Source organism: Bactrocera latifrons, unplaced genomic scaffold, assembly GCF_001853355.1.
Source record: "Bactrocera latifrons isolate USDA-ARS-PBARC rearing strain unplaced genomic scaffold, ASM185335v1 scaffold_196, whole genome shotgun sequence".
Taxonomy (NCBI): domain Eukaryota; kingdom Metazoa; phylum Arthropoda; class Insecta; order Diptera; family Tephritidae; genus Bactrocera; species Bactrocera latifrons.
In genome coordinates, this window is record NW_017535474.1 from 56,713 (window position 1) to 81,259 (window position 24,547).

The window sequence follows — 24,547 nt, forward strand, 5'->3', positions numbered from 1 at the left end:
TTCTCTTTGACACCATGTCTGATATCCCACGTGATCTGTCAAATACTAATGCATGAAAATCCTAACCTCAAAAAAATCACCCGATATATACAAATGTAAGTATATTTTCGTTAGTTTCCTAGTCCCTATGTCCTTTTCCCGTTTATTCGCTTTACCTGCCCATATACTTACAAATAATTATTCATTTGCGTTGTATAATGTGCAAGCCTCCCAGTCGCCGGAATCAGCAAACGACTCCTTTTCGTGAAAGAAAGACCTACGCCGCTTTATTTTCCTTCTAGTGCAATTCATAGACTTAAGTGGCTCTCACATTAACCTGAATGCCGAAAGACCGGAAAGCTTCAGTAAGTTTATTATAAATATTTTAGTAAAGGTGAAGTCATTCTGCTAAAGCTACAAAATTAATACTTGAAATATCTCAGAAGAGAAAAAAGTTTCAAAAGGCTCTATGCTCTGTACTATAAGTAGTTTATAATTTTAATAAGCTTCGTACAGTGAAGGGTTGAGTTCTCAACAAAAAATTTGGTTCGGCTAAGTTCATCTTCTGTATATCGCCCTTAGGGAACAAGTTTTTAAGATCTAAGTCGGAGAAATATTATTTAATTAGGATCCTCTAGCACAATTTTATTTCCAGTCGGAACTTGTAAGACTCTATTTCTGTAAAATAATTCCAATATGCTACTAAAAAGGAGAGAAAAATATCAAAAAAATGCGTATGAAAGTTAAAAGAGACAGTTAGGTTTATTATTTCAATTACTCAAAAAATTCGCCTATCGGGGAAAGTTTGTATGAAAATGTCGCAAACTTTTGAGAAAGTTATGCCCCAAAATGGCTATATTTCAAATTATAAGGAATCAAAGAGCTCGAATCTTAAAAGAAATAAAGTCAGTTTACGAAATTTTATAAAGTTTTCACCTTTGTGACTGACTACTATCTGAGCAAAGCTCTTTAACATCAAACAAAAACAGAATACGGCAGTAATGTAGCCCCAAAGGTAGTAAAAGGAGAACAACATATCATACCATGGAATAAAGCCTAATGTTTCATTTAGTTTAATAAAAGTGATAGCACGATTTGTTCCAAAATCACGCAATTTTTTTCGAAAAATAGAGTCGTGTTAGCATCTGTGAATTAATTTTTTACTGGCGATGAGTTTTAGATCTTTGATGATCACTTTGGCAAGAAGTGGTGTGTTTCGGCGGTGAAGACTGGAAGAATGAGCAAATCCAAAGTGGAAGTTTTACGCGGAAGTCCTCAAGAGACTCAATCGAAGGGTCAATTGGATCCGACAAGACATCGCAGCCGATAAGAAATTGCACGACGACAATGCCCCTGCTTCACACCGCCTTTCTTGTGCCTGAAAAGACCGATGAAATTCAAGCATTTCGAGACAAAAGAGAGGATCCAAACAGCATGTATCTCGGCTCACAAGATTATTCCGGAGAATGCCTTCCGTGAGGCTTTCAATGCTTGGAAATCGCGCTGGCAGCGCTGCATCGACGCAGAAGGAGCCTATTTTGAAAGTTTTTATAGAAATGTTGCAATTGATGTAGTACAATTTTTTAAATCCACTTAGTCCTATTACTTTCCGGACAAACCCTGTATGATTGGTTGTTACAGTATAACAGCTATAAGCATATTTTCAAACGGATGACTTGCCTTTCTGTCTTTATCGAAGAAACGCTGTAAAATATGTTTTTCAAGGTGAACATCTCTGATGCAGACTCAACAATACTGAGCCAAACGATCGGTGTCTTAGAAGTTTTAGGAAGTCTTATCTTTTTAATGCCAGAGCGACGAGATACATATTGCTAAAGTAGTTACACAAAGATAATGGATTTATTTTTACTATGAAAGATGTTTGTTTTTACTTTTAACAGGACATAAAGATTTTATAGGACATAAGAGAAAATTTAGTACTTAATTTTACCGGATGCTTAATTATGGATTAAATTTTCTCTTAGTGATACCCTTCGAGAATCGAAATGGATAAATAAATAAAATAATAGTAATAMAGAAATTTCTATGAGGAATTATATTTTAGAATGAATCCAAGTAATGTGAAAATTCAGAAATATTTAGCAAACACTGCAAACTAAATTGCTAAATGGGTGTGTTCAGTTTTCTATGAACCCTCTTGTGCTTTCTACATACTGGTGCTCATATACATACATACATACATTTGCTCACTTTTGAACTTATATATGTTTACTGTGTACGAGAACAATTTACGATAATTAATTAGTTAATTATAATGGCATTTTGTTTTTGCTTTTATACATATGTATATGTAAACATGCACATACATGTGTATTATTTTTGCTCTTATGTAAAGTTTCTGCGTGATAACAGGCTCCATTGAGCGCTGCTACATATACAGTTCTACTCTTTATCGCCCACCCACCGGGCTGTCACTTTTGACGTAAACATTTTGCTCATTTCGATTTTTATTTTCATTGGCTCGTTCGCTTTCTCGCACATCTGCCACTAATTTGCCAAGTAATTTTTCATCTAACTAATTACAATTAACATTTGTTGTCAGTCGTGATTGTTATACTAAAGGTTTTTCATGTTTACACATACGATATGGTATAATAATACATATACCTATACATACGAACATGTGCATATGTACATATGTATTTATTGTTTATGAAAATACTAAAACATCATGCTTTGGGACTATTTCTATACCTATAACTATATTTAAATATATGTCAAGGCATGTTTATTAACTCCATTGTCTATGCATAGAATTATTGTGGTTATTATTATCAACAAAATATCTAATGTTCTGAATATTTTCCCGAGTTTTGCAACAAATTAGTGGATGTTGATACATAATATGTAAGGCTGGGTGTAGAATTTCACTATGCCTTACCTACTTTACAGTCATTTTGCGACTGTCATATTAGAGACTGTACTTGCTAATTTTGGGTTGCTAAAACCGAAAATTATAGGAAAAATTTGCTAACACGTAGTATTTTTGTGTAGGGGTCAAAACACCACAATTTACTAAAATGACAAAATTAGCTGTACATAAGAGAAAAATTTCGAACTCAAATTCGTAACCAGGACACCTCAAATACCTCACAGCCATTTTAGCACATTAGTCGCAAATTTTTCGTTCATATTTGTTGAGTATTTTTATTTTAGACTTATACTATTATTATTAACTGAATTTTATCGTGACCGAAAATTGGTGTGAAATTGCCAACGAGTAATTTCAAAAGTTCATTTTAAACATCTGAATCAGGAATGTTTGAGGTTAGGTTGATATACACTGAATATAGAATTAAGGGCTTACATATGTACATATATTAACATCCAAGCTTTGTGCAGCATTTCAGTACTCCAAATCTGGTGTTCAAATTGAAGATTTTTCATGTGTTTCAAGTGATAAAACTTTACACTAAAGAGAGAGAGTTTCCCAGATTAACAATGTAGGATTATTTAGTGATTTTTGAAAGCTTTAAGGGGTCAGTAGGGCAATCTGGCCTGTTTTTTTTTTTTACTTTTTTCAAAGAAATTTTTATTCTTCAATGGAATTTTTTTCACATACCATGAGGTATGTATATCGTGGAGTGTATAAACAAATTTTAACGGAATTTTTTGATGACATCTATCGGAGATAGATGTTTTTCATTGGCGGACACAATTTCTCATGTTTGATCATCTAAAAAACAAAAACCCAATTTATTACTAAAAAGTAGGTGAATGGTTATCGTCCCCATGAAAAAATGTTGATAAATAAAAAAGTAATTAACTTTTTTTTTAAATTTTTTCCCATGCTTTTTCGTATAAATTTTGTCATAACATTGTCAATAAATTATAAAAAAATTATAAATCTAGTAGGGACGATAGCCAGGCGTTTTGTGAACATTGAAAAAAAAAATTAAACAAATCGGTTGAGTAGTTCGACTGGAATCATATCCGCCAGTTTAAAAAAGTGTGTTTTGAGAAAAACTCGTCTAAAGCTTGAGGTGTGCACTCGGAGCGCTCCGAAAGTCGAGCGGTATTATTATTTTTGAGACTTTTTCGAAACCTTCCAATGGTAAAGTGGGTTTCTACATTAATTCTAAGGCTATTAGGGAACAGGAAATGTAAAAAAAAATGTGATACCCTACTAACCCCTTAAAAACTTTAAAGTTATGAACAAAGTCTTACTATTTTTTGCTTATAGTATTTTAGGTATAAAATTAATTAATTCGAAAATTTTCTTTTACTTTTACAATATTCCTCATTATATTCTTACTAATAAAACATATTTTTTAACGTAAAAATATTAATATATGTATTTCGAGCCTTTATAGGGCATTGATTGCATTGTGTTCCGCGAACTGCGAACGATTTGGTAGAGATTGTGTTGAAAAAATTTTACTTGGACAAAGATGGCAAGGTAAAAGAGAAACTTTTATATATTTTATTATAAACAGATGTATTCGGCTGTATGTGTTCTTTTTTACTTAAACTTATTGATCTGTATATTTTTGTTCAAAAATTTGCAAAAAATATATTAAAACAGCTAGAAATTAATGAATAATTGGACAAGAAAAAAATAGCTTATTTCGAAAATACTAGGTTGGATACGTACCAAAAGAAAAAATACATTTATACAAGTATTCTGTCGGAATTATTCGACCACATTTTTGTCCAATATCATCCAATGTTCACACTATTTTCCAGTATATCCACGATGACATTAGTCTGTGAATACCCCGAAAATTCGCGATGTAACCAAAGATTATTGATACCATATACCGCGATTATAACCAAGATTGCATAGCTATATGACAGCTAAAAAATGGCGGATGAAGTTGGTGCGGGGATATGCCAAGAGTTAGGAGTTAATAATGCAACCTTTTAAGCGCCAGACCACTTCAGTATATTTCAAGCTGAGGTCTTTGCGGAGTTAGCCTATAATGCATTAGCAGACAACTACAGAGTAGACATCTACGTGGACGACCAAGCAGTTGTCAACGCTTCTATTTCGTTTCGCACAACGGCCCGAAATGCTTTGAAAAGTAGGGCAGCAATGGAGTCTTGCCAGAAGCAAGCGACTTCATTTATCGGGTGTCTGATCACAAAGGCACCGACGGCAATAAAATAGTGGACGAGATTGTCAATAATGATATATGGTTTGCACACAAAAACATACTCAAGATTGAAAGACCTATACACTTTCTATACAACGATATGAATGGGAGCATGTCAAGGAAAAATTAACATCATGGAACGATCAAGACTGTAAAGTCATGTCAAAAACGGTGGATCGAAAATATATAATACAAAGTTTCCACTGCCACTCGATCGAAGGGTCTGTAGGAATATGATTAAAATGCCTGGGGGCGGCACCCGCCTGCAGAATGGGGCTGGCAGATCAAGAGCAAAGCAACAGGGAAACACAAAACAGGGCGACGTTTCATCAAAGTCCACAATTTTATGTTTTTGACTTATATTACCATATTTATAAAAATAAATAATTACTTTCAAAATATAGTAATTATTTTGACGGTGTCAACTCTTTTCGAGTTGAAATCTTGACTATGATATTAATATCAGAAATTCAAGAAATGAAATCACAACTATCGAAATTAATTTAGCTCGAAATAGAAATATATTTGAGTGGGTGAATTATAGTTCTTATGATAGTAGAGCGATTCGGAACTGATCATTACTATCATTTATTACTTTGGACCCTGACTTAAGCCATCTGTCTGATATTTTACACATCAAAATGGGTAATCAGCCGCCTGCATGATGCCGATTGACCATATTATATTATATAATATTATTTTATAAATTAGACTTTTTCTCAGAAGTTAATTGAAGATCCAAGAGCTCAGGAATCAGGAAGCACAAGAAGGAAATCGTGTTCTATATATTAAACATTTTAAATATTCGAAAATATAATTACAAGTGTAAACAAATATCTTTCGGAAACTTTAGATAAAATTATCAATTTGAAAAATGTAGAAAGCTTTCAGCTTGGTAAAAGCTCTACTTAATGAAAAGATCTTTTTTAATATATATGTTATGGAAGTCCAACGCTCTTATGAATACTGGCTTTTATTTAATAATTTAGGACTTACAGCTATTTATATTATTTGACTGAGCTTTCGTTGGAATTTCCTTCACATTGATATGTCTCCATCTAACGACAGATATTCCTTCTCGCAACACTTCTTGCGAATACTAAATTGAGTATTTCAATGACATTTTTGTTCGGTTTGCGGTACTGTTGCGATACAGCCAAGTCAACTCATCCGGAATATTTAAAAGGCAAACATATGTTTGTTCAAAAACCAAAAAGTGTGGTCGACTGACTCGTGTGAAGTACAAGTAAAATACAAAAAATTTATATATAGAAACACATTATTTCATAATGTTTAAGCTACCATTGACTTTTTGAAAGAAATTTACGCAATTTAAAATACAAAAATATCTGCAAGCTGTGTACATATATAGAAATAAGTGGATATCTAAAGTCCAAGTAGTTTGATATTAAAATAAGACAGACTTTTGCCACGAGGGCGGGCCACACTTCATGGGTGATTGCACTTCTGCGCCACTTTAATTAATAAGCAAACGCAGAAACGCGTTAATTCTTCGTAGCGAGGCGTAATAATTGCAAGAGAACTTTTATTGAAGTAAGAATGCGTTCAACATAAAGATTTCTTTATACAAGTGGAGCAAGAAACAAAACTAAAAAGTGAAATAGAAATGAAAAAATAGTTTCGTAAGACTAAAACTGCACCAAAAACACCAAAAAAGTCTAAATAATGTTTTACAATAAAATGTAGGAATAAAGAAAAGCAATAAGTACTTTTCGAGTGGCCCGCTGACGAAAAAAGCAAAGCTGTTTTTCGAACGAGGGAGAGCTGCGCATACAAAACAAGTGGAGTGATAGTGGCGTGCTAGGCGCAACGTGGAACGTTTTATTCGTTATCTGCGGGAGTGCTGCAATACCAAAGCTATGGAAAACAGCATAGAGAAAATATTAATAAAAACTGCATACAAAGAAATCTGTTTTATTTTATTTAAAATAATGAGTGAATCGAGGCAGTTTTACGTTTTCATTGTTGATATCGAAATAGCCAGTGAAGTAGTTGATAAATTTGGCTGGCTGCATTTTATCTCTTTGCTTTAACTATTGCAACAACATATAATATATATGTACGTACAACGAGTAGAGTGGATGCGCTCTCTAATAAGGCAATCGAAGTTTGATACTCTTGGTCGTTCCTAGCGGGCACTACGGCGTCTGTGCCTCAGGCTTGCCCAGAGAGGCTTCTGATTTGGGCAACTCAACTGCCTTTTTTTTGTTGCCGAAAATGTTCCTAGGACCGGGAATCGAAATTATGAACAAGTGGAGTTTACCTGCCAGTGAGCTTAAACCCTTTCTACATTTGTTGATCATGCTTCAGTTAATTTTTCCTGGCTATCCGTGTATATGGCAGCTCTCTGTATCCTTCTATAGTTATTCCGTAGAGCTCCTCAGTCTTTCTCAATGCTTAGTACTTTCGCTTGGATCAAGTTCCTAGAAGTATACCCCTGTCCTCACTCCGCAGTCAAATTTGGATTCGTCCGTATAGATTCAGATAGTGTTTTCTCCCCCACAACTTAAAGGAGCAGCTCCGCACGGAGGAGACAGTGGGAAGAGAACAGCATTGGCATCTGGCAACAGGAATGCGCCAAGCATGCTAAGCTACTTCTGGGAGGGCACAACCTTACAAGGTTTAAGGCAACGATCAACATTCCCCGAGACAAATGTCGCCTCTTTGTCGCGCTTTATATTGTGCAACATAGGCATATTCTCTTGCGCAAACTACCAGCTCTGCGACATGGAACATGAAACTCCAGATCCCAAGGACCTCAGTCGCGCCCATCAGGCTACTGGAATTGTTCAGGATGCTGTACCTTTGTGACCATATGTGATATAGGGGAGATAGACCAAAGATCACAGTGTAAAGCCTCAACTTTCCTATCTATCTATGTATCTAGTCTGTATTAAAGTCCAACCTTGGGAGGATATAGTCTAAAGTATTTAGTTATAATTTTTGTTGTAAAAAAAGATTTCGTAAGTAAGGCTGGATATAAAGAAAAGCTAAATGTATGTGTCTGGTGTGGCACCCAACGTATCTGGGAATTGCAACAAAATCGATAAAATTCTGAAGAGGATAGAAAGGCCAAACAAGATAGACGATTAAAAAGATTTTTCTATGTGTGTATCGGAATCACCAAGAAGTGGTCAGCTTTGTCCAATGGGACAGTGAATGTGTTCTATCACAACAACGCCAGGCCATACACATCGACAGTGGCTCACCAGAAGCTTGGTTGAAAGGTTTAATTTATCCCCCTTACTTATGAATTTCAGACAGGTTACCTAGTCTTTAATACCTATTGCTGTATATGGCGAATTTGCTGGTGAAAAAATTGGACTAAAGAAAAGCTTGTGGAAACTTGCTCTATCAACTTTTGAAATTTTAGACTATAACTTTAGTAGTAACAATGTTTTTGCAACACATATATCTCAGTGTTAGAAGGAGTTACGACAGTTTATTCAGAAAATGGTCATTCTATTGCGGAAAGACATGTCATCTAGACAGAGTAGGCATTGAATTTTGATTCGTTTAACTATTATTGAAAATATTTGGTTTTAAACATGGAGTGATTCTGTTCTAGGTACATACCAGCAGGTTGCCGATACGATCGTCATCAATTTTTTGTCATTAGAACTTTTCGGAGCCTGGTAGATTTTCTTGCAGGAATATTTTTTTAACAAGTTTTTATTTAACTGCGATATGATGGACATCAATTCTTCAAGCCATATTACAGTAGGGTACATATGAGCTCATATAACCCAAATACCGAAAAATACTGATATTTTAACTTGCAAGTGTAATAAGCAATAGAGAAAGTTATACAGACTAAAAAATTAAGCAAAATTATGGACTAATGAATTATTTTATTAATGAAGTTCCCAAATGGTTTAATTGAATTTTGATTTGAGCAAAGCAATTGAGAAATAGGCCAGCAAAGTGAGGCAAATAAAACTGAGTTATTAACCTCATTTACTTTAATTATTACTCTCAAACTTTAATCAGCTTGACACCAAAGTGTTAAGATTATTTTTTGCACTATTTCTCATAAGTTGAAAGAAAAATAGACAGCTTAATATTTTTCTTAGAAAGTCCAAGACATAGATCTGTCAGTTCCATGCCGATTAATTGTGATAGCCAACAAAGAACCTACAACTTTTTACACATATGGACATACATGCATACTTATATGTATGTGTATAGTATATAGACAATTAACTGGTGGCGCACAGTTGGCTAAAACAAAAACCAGCAGTTATTTTGACCAAGTTTGTTGAAAAGCAGATTGCATGCGTACGAATAAGTGGCGAAAAAGTTGAAATTAAATTGTTGAGAAAGGAGGCCATCATTGATGCGGGCAATTTATTAAATTTTACGAATACTTTTACTTACTTCTTTGGAGTTGTTATTATTATATTTATATATGTACATATGTATAATACAAATAAGTTTATGGTGCGTTAGAATCTACCATCTTTATCGATTGCCCATTGACATATTTCATGACATTTCATCGATTGACAGTGAAGTTAGTGAAGAAGTGAATTAGCTGAAGGCCATCCCAAAAAGTGCTTATGAAAATGTTTCGAGGACTGGAAAAATCTTGGACATACGTATATTACATCTGGTGGGGATTACTTTAAAGGCGACAAAATGATTTATATACAACAGTCTTTAGCATCTACTTAATTACTGATGATAAGACAAGAAAAGATAAAGTCGGAATAAAAAAGAAACATATAAAAATCGGTCGAAAATCGAGAAAATTGTCCTTGCTTTCTACGATAGTTAAATCATCCATATAAAATTTATTCGGGAAGGTTACACATCAATATGATATCATGTTAACATTTGACTGTAAGTGGCCGCCTGGAATAATTTTGGATTCTAATTGAGTTTATAAACAAATTATTGCTTAGATATTTTAATCGTCTCATATTGATTTATTTTGGAGGATGGAACCATGTGTAGAACTTCATTAACTTGGGAGTGGCCAGAAACGATTATTTTACAGTGGCTCAAGCAACTCGCGGCCCTAGACCAAGTATCCTTTGCTAGTAGAAATATATCCATCTAAAGGCGAATCATCGCTCCCCAAGGACCACTAAAAAACACCCTCAATCAAAGGATTAAAAAACCCTCCGCGAAGAAGATTTTGATTTAGGTTATTTTTTTCAATTTGCGATGGAATTTTCAGCGGACATATCATGAGTCGACCTATACATCGAACCCCTCACACAGTAAACAAACTCTTTTAGAAAATATTTTCAGTGTTTTCGGTTTAAGCTCATTTTTGGAGTTTCATTAGCCAGATTGTTGGACAGTTTCGACGCCATATTCATAAGCCCATGTCAAGCAATTTTTTTGCGATCTCTATTTTTTGCCCTGCTGTCTCTCTGATGCCCAACAAGGACTGTTTCTTTTACTTTTTCGATGTTCCAGTCATTAACAGAGGTGGATGCCTGCTCGCGTTAGGAAAGCTTTCAATGTCTTCACGACCATCACTGAATGCTTCGTGTCATTCGAAATCTTGGGTGAATGATAAAGTAGACTTCTCAAAATACTTCTGCAACACTTTCAATGATTTCGACGTCGTGACTTCATTGGAAAACCAAAATTTTGAGCAAACCCGTAATGAAACTTCACACCAACATAAAGAAGGTTACGCCAAATACCGATTCCGTTTGCAATGGCAGTGTAAATGGTCCAGTCGCGGTCAAATATGATCTTAAGTGTATAGTGCGACCATATTTATATATATAAAGCAAAAAAAGAGATACAGTGATAGATGATAGATATGTTATGTGTTGATATTTTTTTGGAATATTGGTGGCACCGTAACTCATTTCAGTTAATTTCGTTATTGTGCAATTAAGAAAAATGGAAGAAAAAACCAAGGAAAAGAGGAAGCACAAACTAAGCAAGAGTTGCACAGCAGAGTACAACAAAAGATTACAAAAACAACCGTAAATGGCACAGTAAGCAACATTTTGCGCTAATAGCATAAACAATAGTCGATATAACAGCAACAACCATACCAACAACAGCAGGGTGCACAGTAGGCACAGGTACGAACATGTTACTAGTTTGTCTGGGCGTAACTGAACATATGGAGGAAGGTAGGCATTATTAGAGCAAAAATAGCAAAAAAATAGAAAAAATAAAAACTGCTTCACAAAGAACAACAACACTAATAACGGTTAGCAATTGCAGTTACTTTCGTACGCCAGCACCAAGAGTCATAAAATGGCGAAGGAAAAAGGAAAGAGTACGAAATAAAATATATGTATGAATACCTCTAACGATGAAAGACTATGGAGGAGGAAGATGCGGCCAGAGCAGCAGATGGCAAGCTTCAAATGCACTAAGCGAAATTGTAGTGAGCTTTGGGAATTGGCGCTGACAAGATGTAACTGTGTGTGTGTGTGTGTGTGAGTGACAGCCTGTTGGATTGGACGACCGGCCATGTAAGATGCACATAAGATATGCTAGATACCAGATACAACTGAGACCTGCTATGCATGGCATCAGTTATATATGTATGTACCTCATGCGAGTGCGTGTGTTTGTGCAGTATGTAGTAAATTGTGGTTGCATTGTGCTATTGCAACGGATGGAATTGCACTACCATAAATGGCATTGCAACTTTGTCTGTCCGTCTGTGTATTTGTCTGTTGGCGGTGGAATTACTACACCAACTTGCTCGCAACATAAATAACTTAGAGAAACAAACAGCAGAGGCAAGAAATAAAAATAAATAAACAAGAAGCTAAACAGCAAAGGCTACAGACAATAAAAGCAGGGGCAAGAGCCATTTGTATTTGCTATTGCAGCAATAAATAAATAAAGAAAATATGCGCGAGGGCTTGTGTATATAATTTGAGAAGGTATTCAAAAATTCGACAGCGTGAGATTTTAGGGCGCGAAATTAGACGTTTAGAGAATTTGTGAGAATTTTTCCAAATAATTCTGACTCCAAATGTTGTCTTCTTGCCTATCATATACTTTCTCTGGAATATAAGCCTAAGAACGTATCGAAACTATCTCCGTCGAAGTTGCTTATACTGATTTCGGGAGGCGGATAATTTAAAGGGTGATCTCTTAGAGGTACTTTTTTTAATATCTTTTTTTTTGACAAAACATACGTGAGTCGTGTCAAGCTATCATCTAATCACGGAAAGACTTATGACTACTGCGCATACTATGCGCAACACCATCATTCATCTTGAGACTTATCATTCATTATTGGATAATATTCGACCGAATAGACTACGTCCAGCACGCAGTGAAGAAAATATTGTATCCGTACTTGAGAGTGTATGCGTAGACCATAGAGACTGGGAGTGAGGAATGGAACGACTTGGCGATCTTAAATTAAAAATGTAAAATATACGGCTTGTGGAAGAACTGAAGAGGTTCGATCTTCCCAAGCGACATCGCTTCGCTCTATGGGCTATTGAAAAGTTCCAAGAATATCCGACGTTTTCAAGCCAATGAGGCTCATTTCTCATTGGTTTGTTGGCCAGTGTAATCATCGGTCTATACTTCTTAAATAAATACGACCGTTATCGCGCCATGAAAACCGGCTATTTGTTGACTGAAATTGAAGCTTGTGATCTCAGCGACATTTGGTTTCAATCATTTAATGGATGTTTAGTGAACACTTTGGTGAACAGAAAATTTCACGTTTTGGGCGCGCGGATTAGCCAGTAAGATTGGGTGATACCACATAGTTAGACTTTTTCCTGTGGGGATATTTATGTAACATGACTTTAGAGTCTATGCGAACCAACACGCTTCGACTCAGGCCTTAGAGCAAAACATCATGCGAATCATTCGTCAGTTACCAGTCGAAATGCTCGAACGAGCTATCGAAAATTGGACTGAACGGATGAACCTTCTGAGATGTAGCCGCAGCCAACATTTCAAAGAGATAATCTTCAAAATCAAATGTCAAATAACGTTCTTTCGAATGATAATAAACATTTCCCATTAAATTTGAAGTTTCTGTGCTTTTCTTAAAAAAAAAAAAGTAGGGATCCTCGAAATGGATCACTCTTTAAAATGCGTCTTCAAAAAAATAAGCAAAAATGCGTATTTTTTTACTTGCAAGTGGTTATACACATTTAGAAGAAATCTAAAAATCTAAGCGATCATGACAAATGACAACTTTTTTCATGCTGCAGATATAATCAATCAATGGTTATTACAATCTACCAAGGGCAGCCTGCCTCGAGTTAGAGGCTTTTCTTACATTTAAAGATTTAGCTGCGGCTTCTTTTGAGCGGAACTATGAAGTTCGCTAGTGACTGCAGTGAAATTGAGCCCCTTTGACAGCCAGTAAATAGATAATGGAAAAACATCAGCAACACAAGAACAACCATCAACTACGCCATCAATATTTCGCTTGATAATGTTGCATGATGAGGAATTGTTCATACAACAAACAATGCAAAGCAATAAAGGAAGCTGCACGGCGAATTGCTATTGAACGCATGCCAAGTTATTGGACCAGCTACTATGGTGGCAATAGTAACAACAACAACCACAAGAAAACTAGCAAGCCAAGCATATTGTGCGGCATGGTATTTTTATATGCATTTATGTGTGTGTGTTTGTGCGTGCCTGCAAACTTTGCATGTCGAAGCCAATCAAGCTGACTGCAGCCAGCAGCATCCATTCCCGATTCTGTAGATTGATTTTCATAGCTTCGAGTTGTCGGCGTGCAATGTAAAGTGAGAATAAATTTTAAATTCGATCATTTGGCGCGGCAACAAATCCATTCGATGCGATATCAATTGAAGATATCGAATATAACTGTAAATTGAATAAGTACGCACATACATACATGTTTACATATGAATATGTATACAGACAGACAGACATATATTGTGCACTTAACAATTGGCATTTCGATGGCAAAGTTGCAAAGTGGCGAAATTGGAACTTGCAAAAATTCGAAAATAGACAAAAAACAATAACAAAAACATTATAATAGTGTGTATGCACAATAAACGACCAAAAGCGACCGTTATCTAATATGGCAACAAAAAATTCGTGCTCAAATTACTATTCAAAAACTATGAAGAAATTATTTATGTTCATATGTATGAGTGTAGGTAATTGAAACAAGTCTCCTCAAAATTATTTCAATTAAAAATTTCTTAAATATTACGAAATAAAAAGAAAAAAAAGGAAAAAACATTAACTTCTGCTGTTACGAAGCACCTGTGAAGGGTCATTTCTTATAGCATATAAGGGCATAACAAGAAAACCCGTTAACTTCGGCTGCACCGAAGCTTATATACCCTTCATAGGGGCATTTCTTTTGGTAACTATGTGTTCAGTTTGTATGTCGGCTATATGCTATAGTAATCCGAGTAATAGAGGAAGACCTCCACTCCGTTGGAAGGACCTGGCTCCGCTTGGAATATCCAATTAACGCCACGTAGCGAAAAGAAGAAACGACTGGCTATCTTAAAAACTGAGGAACTAGTTCGTATAAATGTATACAGACGGTCAGACAGACAGATATACAGAGATATGTACCTTGTCAAATAAAAACGTTTTCCATACAAGGACTTCATTTTCATCAGTCAGTTTGTACGGCATTATACAGTGGTCCTATATCGGCGGATATCTCAAAACCCAGAGACAAATACAGACAGACAGGTGGACACGGCTAAGCCGACTAAGATTGTCACGCTAATATTAGGTTGAGTCGCTGAGAGCGCGTAGTTCTAGTTCTATTCGTCGCACGTGTTTGATTGATTGTCGTTTCTTTTAGGTCGTTCGTGAGTTATAGCGTCGCAAACATGGAGCAAAATAAAGAGAAAATACGGCRTATTTTACAGTACTACTACGATAADGGCAAAAATGCAWCTCAAGCCGCCAATAAAATTTGTGCAGTTTATGGACCCGATAMAGTTTCCATTTCCRCCGCACAABGATGGTTTCAACGTTTTMGTTCTGGTGTAGAGGTGGTCGAAGATGCGCCACGCTCCGGAAGGCCTGTCGTCGAAAATTGCGATAAAATCGCTGAATTGGTCGAAAGAGACCGGCATAGTAGCAGCCGTAGTATCGGTCAAGAGCTGGCATGAGTTTTATTTTTATTTTTTGTATGATCAATTGAAAATTCAATAAAAATACCGCAAGACTTTTTTGACAACTTTTTATATAATTAATCCAAGTAATCCAAAAAGAGGTACTTTTCTAATAGCCTTCTTCCACGAGTGAGTCGTGTCAAACGCTCATGTTATTCTTGTTCAGCATTGTTTGACACTTCATGATGGAAAGACGCGAGAACCGTCTAGAGTCGAATCGGCGCCATTTCCAACAACTCGGACGAACGTACGGAACGACTTGGGGCATTTTACGTCGAGATCTTAAATAGAAAGCGTACAAAATAAAGCTTGTGCAAGAACTGAAGCCGCCCATTCTTCCCAACCGACATCGCTTTGCTCTATGGGCTCTAGAAAAGATTCAAGAAAATCCGACGTTTTTGAGCCAGATCCATTTCTGGCTCAACGGCTATGTAAACAAGCACATTTGGCGCATTTGGAACAAAAAGCAAGCTAAAGGATTCAAGAGCTGGAATTTCTTCCAGAAAAAACTACGGTTTTCCGATGGAATTGTCGGTACATATTTCTTCAAAAATGATGCCGATGAACATGCAACTGTCAATGGCAACCGCGCTGATAATCGACTGTTTAAAACTTGAAATTTAACCTCGTGATCTCGGTGGCTTTGGTTTAAACCGATCGTTTGGTCACCAAGATCGAGTAATATCGCACCTTTAGACTTTTTCCTGTGGGGAAAGTAAAGGCTATGTGGATAGTCCCGTTTTTATTCGGGAGCAAAACATCACACGTGTCTTTCGCCAGTTACCATTCGAAATGCATCGAAAATTGGACTCAAAGAATGGACCACCTGAAACGTAGCCGCGGCCAACATTTGTGAGAGATAATCTTCAAAAAATAAATTCAAAAAATGTTCTTTCAAATTATAATAAACATTATCCATTAAATTTTAAGTTTCTGTGTGTTTCTTTTTCTTTAAAAAAAAAATAGGCAACCCCGAAATGGATCACCCTTTATATACATAACATATGTACTATATATATTGATACACCATATTCATCGTTTGCAAATTACAGTTAAGGAAAGTAAATAATTATGTCTGTCTGTATTGTAGGTGCATGAAGCAGGTCCCACCAACATGACTTAATTAAAAATTGGATAAATATTACGAAATAAATTAAAAATTAAAAAAAGGAACAAAAAAAAAGCTACGAAAAATATCAGATAAGGTAGTTGTTATCAGACACCGTTACAACACAAGCAATGAAACAACAACCAAAACACCCAAAACTGCGGCAATCAGTTCCAGCAAGAGTCAGCAAAATAAAGTTTACAGTAAAATGGGACACATGTTGCTCACACATACGTACAAGTTTCGTCAGCTTGAGAGCAATTTTCACACACTCAAAGCCAACTTTTGCGCGAATAACTGTCTTTTGGCTTTGTTGAAGGCGTTAACTGACTTCACGTGCAAATTATGACGCGGGGGCGCAAAATTATTAAAACGAATATTTGGCATAATTTTCGATTTATGTGAAGGTCACCAAACGTTGGCTTTTATTTACCGTTTAAGGCTTACAAAAATGTTAAGTACATGCAGACGCACTTTACGAGCGCTGCACCATCAAAAAACAATAAAAAAGAAGGTGATACAAAAGTTAAGGAAGTGACAAATTCGGGTATTGCCGCATTTAAAATAATAATATAAAATATGTAATTAAAGGCATTTTAAATAGTATTTGTTCTTTCAAATAACTATATTCATCCAATTGGTGCTCAGAGAAAAGTATTAATCCATATCATTCTTTTTCAGTTTACTTCGTTCATATCTCTCACACTAATCTAGGTAGAGGGTATAAAATCTGAAGGTCGAAAATTACTATATTTGGTATATTTGTGGGATAAGTCGGCAAACCGAACTGTGGCGACTCTTTTTCTGCCCATATAAAAAAAAGGAAAGAGCCGTTTGAGGAAAGGCACAGTGAACTTATTTACGGATGAATCAAAGCTTGGGGAGAATATTGGTGGCGTGTTTTACTGTCAGGAGCTCTCTTTCAACTCCAGCTTAAGACTTCCTGACAATTGCACTGTTTTCTTAGCTGGTAGCAGTAAATTTACTGCTCCGGAATGCAGCCTCTTTCAGGGAAGAGACCATCCACTCAGATAGCACGACGGCGATACTAACCTTGAACTTATTAACTGTGCGTTCAGTGTTGGTCACTGACTGAGTGACTAACCTTGTTATCAATAGCATCGAGTCTCTTTGGGATAATACTGGTATGGGTGAAAGGTTACAGCGTAAACTCAGACAATTGTAAACTGATGAACTAGCAAATAAGGCACCCTAGAATCTCAAAAGATCTGGTGATCTATTTGCCCTCAGCAAGGATAGCCTCGCGTTAATTGTGGGGGTTTTAAGAGGCCATTAACCTATTGGTGTCTATGCAGTAAGGTGGAAATCTTACCAGATGACATCTGCAGAAGCTGTATGGAAGAAGACACTTCCTTCTTGACTATCTCGCGTTTGGAATGTCCAGACTTAAATACTTGAGACCTTCAGACATCCCACCGAACTGGCGGAAATGGAAATGAAATGCCTGTGGCTTCACAAAGTACTACATATGGCAATCCACGTGCGATCTATCTAGATTAGGCATCTAATCTAACCTAGGATATCTCACACATTGATCAATATATGCGATATATGGTAAAGACAACCCGTAGGTCTATAATCAGTATATTAGGTATACGGAAGATCTACTTTGATTTTAGCAACTCATTTTGGTCGAGAAAAAGTAGGCATTAAACTTCATCAAACCTTATGTATTCACCTGAATATGGACCAAGTTGCATCGAATTATCCAAGTTAGAAAGTCAAAAGACATACAAAAATAAAATACAAATTCTTTTAATATATTTGAGCATTTTTTCAAAAAAATGTATTACTTTTCTGTAATTGTTGGTGTTGTTTATTTTGTGTGTTTTATATTCAATCTCACCTACTGACACATCTTCTAAGGTTTGTGTAGCACAAATAGCGTACCGTAGAGGCGTTGAAACACACTTAAATCAAGGATGACCAGTTTCAGTTGCTTTTAAATAAACGTGCGCATGCGTGCGCGCATATACATATGTGGGATTATGTTTCTATAATTTGCATTTAAGAAGAAGAAAATTTGCTTACTTGTTTATTACTGACATCGGAGGCCACATTTGAATATACTTAACCCCAACAACTGATATTTAGACAACACATTTTTCATACCATATACGATTTCTGTATGGCTTTATATAAAAAATAAAATGTTTGCAAGATGCTATTGATAATGGTTACAGTGGTATAATAAGCGCGCGTATAGGTTTATACGAGTACATCCACTATTAGACTGTCAGAACCGCGGCTTTCGTTCGTTGCACTAATTGAAACAAATACGATCTTCTTCATCACCTCACGGGTCGGCATAACCGGAGCGGACCCGAATTTTTATTCAGGCCTTTTAACACGTCCCTTGACTTATTTGGAGACAACAACAGCTGAAATAAATATGGCGTGATAGAAAATGTCGAAGAAATTATCCTTTCGGACTACTACAGGAAAGTAATAGAACTGACTTTCTTCTGCCGCGACTGTACTTCGGAGCGCGCGCGTTTCTGTGAATGGTGCAAGCTGGAAATTTAGCGTTCGTTAGAGCAGAGGTACGCGATTAAATTCTGTTTGAAACGTTTGATATGATTAAGAAGTGGTGTGTTTCGGTGGTACCAGGCCTTTTGGGGGGCTGAGAAGAGGTCGCTGATGAAGACCGTGCTGGGAGACCTGCGACTTCGACAAACACCGACAATGTGACTTTTGAACCCAGACTGTCGACTAAGTATTTTTTTAATTGCTCAGATTTTAAATTTATCAAAATCTGTGGTTCATGACATTGTGACGGAGACCTTGAACATGCACAAGGTGTGCGCGAAGATGGTCTCAAAAGTGCTCACCCCCGCAGCCGCCTTACAGCCGTGGTCACCACGGATTTTTCCTTGCTTGAAAAGGCCGATGAAAGGCAAGAATTTTAAGACGACAGAGGGGATTCAAGCATGTAAGGAAAACCTGTTTATTTGACAATATATCATAGGGAAATTTGGTATGGATTATTTTTCTAAGCAACGGTATAATCTCCGAAGAAATTGTTCCGATTGGATGACTTTAGCATATAGGAACTGTCATATACACTGCTCTATCGAAATCAAGAACTTTTTACTCTTTTATGCTAAAAAAAAATGCAACTGTGAATTGTGTTATAACGTAGGCGAAACTGTAGTTAAAATTTTCTATACATTTTTTTTTTTAATAAATAATTTGCATCGAGTTCAACGAATTTCTTTGTATCTATTCCCAATTTCAATTATGAAGTAGTTTGTCATTTAAAGTATGAATGAACTAAATGACACCGAGGTCAATGTGCCAACGTAGACGCAATTACAAATCAACAAAAATGTGTGTACATACATACATATGTACATATATACGCGCTTAATTAGGAAATACAGCAAAGAGTAAGAGTGCGCTGAAAATAACAATGAAATTTCACTTTTCCATTTATCATTTAATAAGTATTGTTGTTGTATGCAAAAAATCGCTAAAAGTAAGTTAGCGCTCTATAATTGCCACACCTTTTTTGTGACAAAAGCACCAAGTCAATGTACGACAGGTGGACTGACTAAGTGCTTCACATTTTTCACTTCAAAAATTTTCCATATGCAAACGGAATAGACATTTATTTATTGAAGGCAAAGCAATAGTGAAATCCTAACACAAAATAACCAATCCTTTAGGTTTTCATTATTAACTTTCAATACACGCAAATGCAAAGTGCATACACGCTATTTATAGGAGTGTATAACGGTCTTTGTGATGTATAAATATCTACATACATACATACATACACATTTACATACATATGTATGTATATATAATGATTAAATGCGGGCGTTGATATAACCCATTTAGTCAGAGAAGAAGGAGCAAGTGGCAGCAAAGTGTCAGCGGTATCTGAAGCAGAAGCGAGTAATAAAAAAAAATATATATATATGAAAACTCAAAAAGGATGAAAAATGACGATGGTGCTATTACCAGAAAGCAATATGGACAGCTGATAAATTGCATTCGAGTTTTATAAGCAAAGGATGTTTTTTTATGGGGAACTAAAAGTAAATAAAATGAATTAACATCTACCACGAGTTCAGGACAGAAATTAGATTACTCCTGTCGCTGGTTGATGCAGTGGCAGGAGCCGAAGTAGTAAAGGGAATGGAAAAATTAATCGAAAAAATATAACCGCAGAAGCAAATGCCGCTCTGCTGTCGCAGAAACAAAGTTGTGTTCACCGAAACATATTTCAGATTCTTAAATGCCAACAACCCGCAGCAAAAATTCGCAAAACCGTAAAACCGGTGAGAGTAAAACGAGAAGATAAAATTGTTTTCAAACTAAAGCACTGGAACGTAAGTGCCACTGGTGTGGTCGCAGGAGCATAGTATGATGACTATAAAAATAACTAAAAGCTCAAGTTAAAGTGTCAACTCTTCACCGGCATTTTTCTCTGTAACGAACGACCGCAACGACATATTTTAATACTTTGAATAATACCTTGAAAACGCATACGCATATACATATGTACAACAAAAACACAACAACAAAAAAATTAATCAACAACTTATTTTAATTGAATGAATAATTGAAAAATTTAAGGCAGCAGCAAATTAATAACAAACTCTTTGGCAGAACATGGCATAGCATGTATACATAGACATATGTATGTACATATGTATGTCCGAATAATTTGCAGAAAGTAGCAAGTTTTATAAGCAATTTTATGGCCACAACTTCGAGAGTTAATAAATAATATAACATAATATACATACATACATACATATATAGCCCATATGTATAATATAAATGTGTTCTTTTTACAAATAAGTTTTAGATTTACACACCCACATTTTGAAAAGCACACGAATGTACTTGTATCATAATATCATAGTAACGAAAATATCTGCGAAGTGTAAATTTAAGATGTTTCTCAACTCACCTTTTCTAAAGCTGCCGTACACGTCGGTCGTTTATAACAGGTGCTGCAGAAACTTATTCACTGATTTACCAACAACACCACTGCCTACCTGTTATAAGTATGTAATAAGTAATTTTTCTCCAACAAGATATTTCACAGATAAACTAGCAACTTTAGCTTTTTTCGACAATGCTGATGCTGCTTCTTGATTGGTTTGTATTACCCTTCCCTTTTTTCATGGATTTTTTTGTTTGTTTTTCTCTATTCACTTGCACCGCTCCCAATTGATGAGAATTACATACATATAGCAAGCAATATGCAAAATATAAACATTTTTTATATAAAAATTACTTTGGAATGCTTATAATTTGATTGGGAAACCAATTTTTTCCTGCTACACAAACAACACTTCAGCACAATTCGTTGATGCACCGTAAACTTCAATCAATTTGCTGTATGTATTTTCTGCGTACACTTGCACTCGCGCACTACACACATTCGCTCAATTTCGCCAATTTTCTTAATGTGTTACACTTTGAAAATTCTTAAACACATACTTTTTATTTTTAGTAAATAACTGTAAGAATTAAATAGTAACAAAATCTTCACAAACTCCGATACGCGTTTCTTTACAAGCGAGACGGTCTGGTCTGCTCGTTTTCACCGATTTGTTGTTTTTGACTTTTTTAAACAACAAAATTTTTCTTTTCCCTACATTCATTTTCTGATCAGAGATTTCATTTTGACGTTTTATTTTTCTAATTGGATTCGTTCCATTTTCATTTCGTTCCACACAAAATGGCATCATGCGGCACAAAAGCAATGAGAGTGTTACCCATCATCGTTCATTAGAATTGTTAAAAATATTATAAATACTTTGTATTTAATTAAAAATACAGTTTAAAACTGCTTTTTTATTGCAACTGTTCTTAAACTATTTTTATAGCAATATTCACTCAGTTTCATTAATTGCGTACTTAGGAATGAGTTGAAAAGTTGTATTTGGTTTAAATAAATTTTCATTGTAATTTTGCATTAACCTATTTTTTCAGAACTTTTAAACGCTTTGTGAGTTGCAAGTTGATTTTATATTAAAATTTTATTTAAATTATCAAATATATTTGACATTTACAAGTTAAGTAAACGCAACAGCTGTTTTTCACAATAACAAAACAACAGCGTAGCGTCGATGAAATCAGCAAACCACTGTGTAGCCAACACTTTCAATTTTGGGCCGCAAGCCCTAATTTGTTCCCCCTTTTATATGATATTATAGTTATATATTTGAATGTTTTAGTTCAGATTTAATTTATGTTAAACATATTTATCGGGCATATGTTTTTGGAAAAATCGTTTAGGTATGTATTATAAGTTTTAAGGATCAACTACAGAAATCCCTTCTGGGAAGTTTTTTTCGGCAATAATTATAGTGTGAAAGTACAGCACTGCCAAGGAGGAGTTTTCAGTTTTTTGCAAAGGTATCTTTTTATTATTTTGTCCACCCAACGGTAAATAGAATATGTCGAAAAATAAGTTAAATTTAACGCTGCCTCCTGGAGCTGTAGATGCAACAGTAGCCGCGTCACAGGTTGTACCAACACCACCATTCAAGACACCATCAGGAACAGAGTAAATATCTCAATAAATATTTCTATTGATTTCTTTCATTTTCTGCACTAGCACTTTGTTGATTCCTTCTAATTTGAGCTTTAACTCCTTTGCTGCTTTAATAAATCTCTACGCTGACAAGCGATTTTCTACCATGTTGGCTTTGCTAAAGTTATCTTTGTATCTGTTAAATATGCTCTGCATTTCGTTATATGGCGTATTTCAATGAATCGGCCAATTTGGGCAGCTGAGCATTGTATTTATCTTCTATGCTTTTCTATCGAACATCTTGTTCCCTTAATTTTTTTTTGCTTTTCGTTTTGTTGCACAAAAATTCATTAAAAAGTTAAATTAAAGAAAACATAGTTTACTGGGGAAGCCGAAAACGAGCATCGAGGCGCTCACGGAGACACTGGAAGAGTTGGAAATGGATGATTCCGCACGAAATCGCATTAAGGTGTTTCTTAGTCAAAAAGAGAAAATCGGTGAACTTTCCGATGATGATCTCGAAAAGTTGGGTGAACTTGGCTCCGGTAATGGTGGTGTAGTTATGAAAGTGCGTCATATACCCACCGAGTTGATAATGGCACGTAAACTAATACACCTTGAGGTGAAACCGGCAATTAAAAAACAAATAATACGCGAACTGAAAGTGTTACATGAGTGTAACTTCCCGCATATTGTTGGCTTCTATGGCGCCTTTTACAGCGACGGTGAAATAAGTATTTGTATGGAGTATATGGATGGTGGTTCTTTGGATCTTATATTAAAACGTGCCGGTCGCATACCGGAATCAATACTGGGCAAAATAACAGTAGCCGTGCTGAAGGGTCTTAGCTACTTGCGTGATAAGCATGCTATAATGCATCGTGATGTGAAGCCGAGTAATATATTGGTGAACAGCAGTGGCGAGATAAAGATTTGTGATTTTGGCGTGTCCGGACAGCTAATTGATTCCATGGCCAATTCCTTTGTAGGCACGCGCAGCTATATGTCGGTGAGTAGCGCTGTGTTTCTATATAATTAGTAGGTATTAACGTTTTGGTTTTCCCACACAGCCGGAGCGTTTGCAGGGTACACATTACTCGGTACAATCGGATATTTGGTCACTCGGTTTGTCACTAGTTGAGATGGCAATTGGCATGTATCCGATACCGCCACCCGACGCCAGTACACTGGAAGCGATCTTCAATGACGATCCGGAGGATGGACAACAAACCGTTTTGGAACCTAAAGTGATGGCGATTTTTGAGCTTCTCGATTATATTGTCAATGAACCACCGCCTAGGTTGGAGCACAAAATATTTACCGACGACTTTAAAAACTTCGTGGACATATGTCTGAAGAAAAATCCCGATGAACGTGCTGATCTTAAAACACTGCTGGTAAACAGATAAATAATATTGCTTCGAAAAATTTGTATAAATATTAAAACTGCATTTTTTTACTAGGATCACGCGTGGATACGAAAGGCTGAGGTTGAGGAGGTGGATATTGCCGGTTGGGTGTGCAAAACAATGGATCTGCCACCATCGACACCGAAACGCAACACATCGCCCAATCAATAATAAAAAAAAATACTAATTTTTGATAATTATAATTAATGTGCATTTGCTTTAATTTTTATTTATATATCCCCCCTAATAAATATACTCAATAACGAATCATCTTTGCGAAAGCTATATACATTAATTTTTTTTTA

The 24,547-nt window shown here is 35.8% G+C and overlaps 2 protein-coding genes across 8 annotated transcripts in view; one reads left to right on the plus strand and one right to left on the minus strand.

The window, feature by feature from the left end:
* LOC108967713 (ecotropic viral integration site 5 ortholog) overlaps positions 1 to 21,893 on the minus strand; it is a 69,719-nt gene extending 47,826 nt beyond the window's left edge. For all 6 annotated transcript variants that reach the window (XM_018931311.1, XM_018931309.1, XM_018931310.1 and 3 more), the window contains exon 1: positions 21,259 to 21,893. The gene's annotated coding sequence lies outside the window, so the exon portion shown is untranslated. The remainder of the gene's footprint in view (positions 1 to 21,258) is intronic.
* Positions 21,894 to 22,659: 766 nt separating this feature from the next.
* LOC108967716 (dual specificity mitogen-activated protein kinase kinase dSOR1) lies at positions 22,660 to 24,527 on the plus strand. 2 transcript variants are annotated; one of them, XM_018931317.1, is made up of 4 exons: positions 22,660 to 22,866; positions 23,212 to 23,842; positions 23,904 to 24,230; positions 24,297 to 24,527. In XM_018931317.1, the coding sequence occupies exons 1-4, from the start codon at positions 22,757 to 22,759 to the stop codon at positions 24,411 to 24,413; spliced, it is 1,185 nt and encodes a 394-aa protein (XP_018786862.1). In that variant the 5' UTR covers positions 22,660 to 22,756; the 3' UTR covers positions 24,414 to 24,527. The 2 variants fall into 2 exon arrangements, with proteins under 2 accessions (XP_018786862.1, XP_018786861.1); XM_018931316.1 differs by having other exon boundaries at positions 22,661 to 22,866; positions 23,203 to 23,842.
* Positions 24,528 to 24,547: the final 20 nt, after the last annotated feature.

Coding starts and splice junctions, on each gene's coding strand:
- LOC108967716 (XM_018931316.1), top strand. CDS start 22,757: ATGTCGAAAAATAAGTTAAATTTAACGCTGCCTCCTGGAGCTGTAGAT. Junction 23,843..23,903: donor GCACGCGCAGCTATATGTCG/GTGAGTAGCGCT, acceptor TTTCCCACACAG/CCGGAGCGTTTGCAGGGTAC. Junction 24,231..24,296: donor CTGATCTTAAAACACTGCTG/GTAAACAGATAA, acceptor TTTTTTTACTAG/GATCACGCGTGGATACGAAA.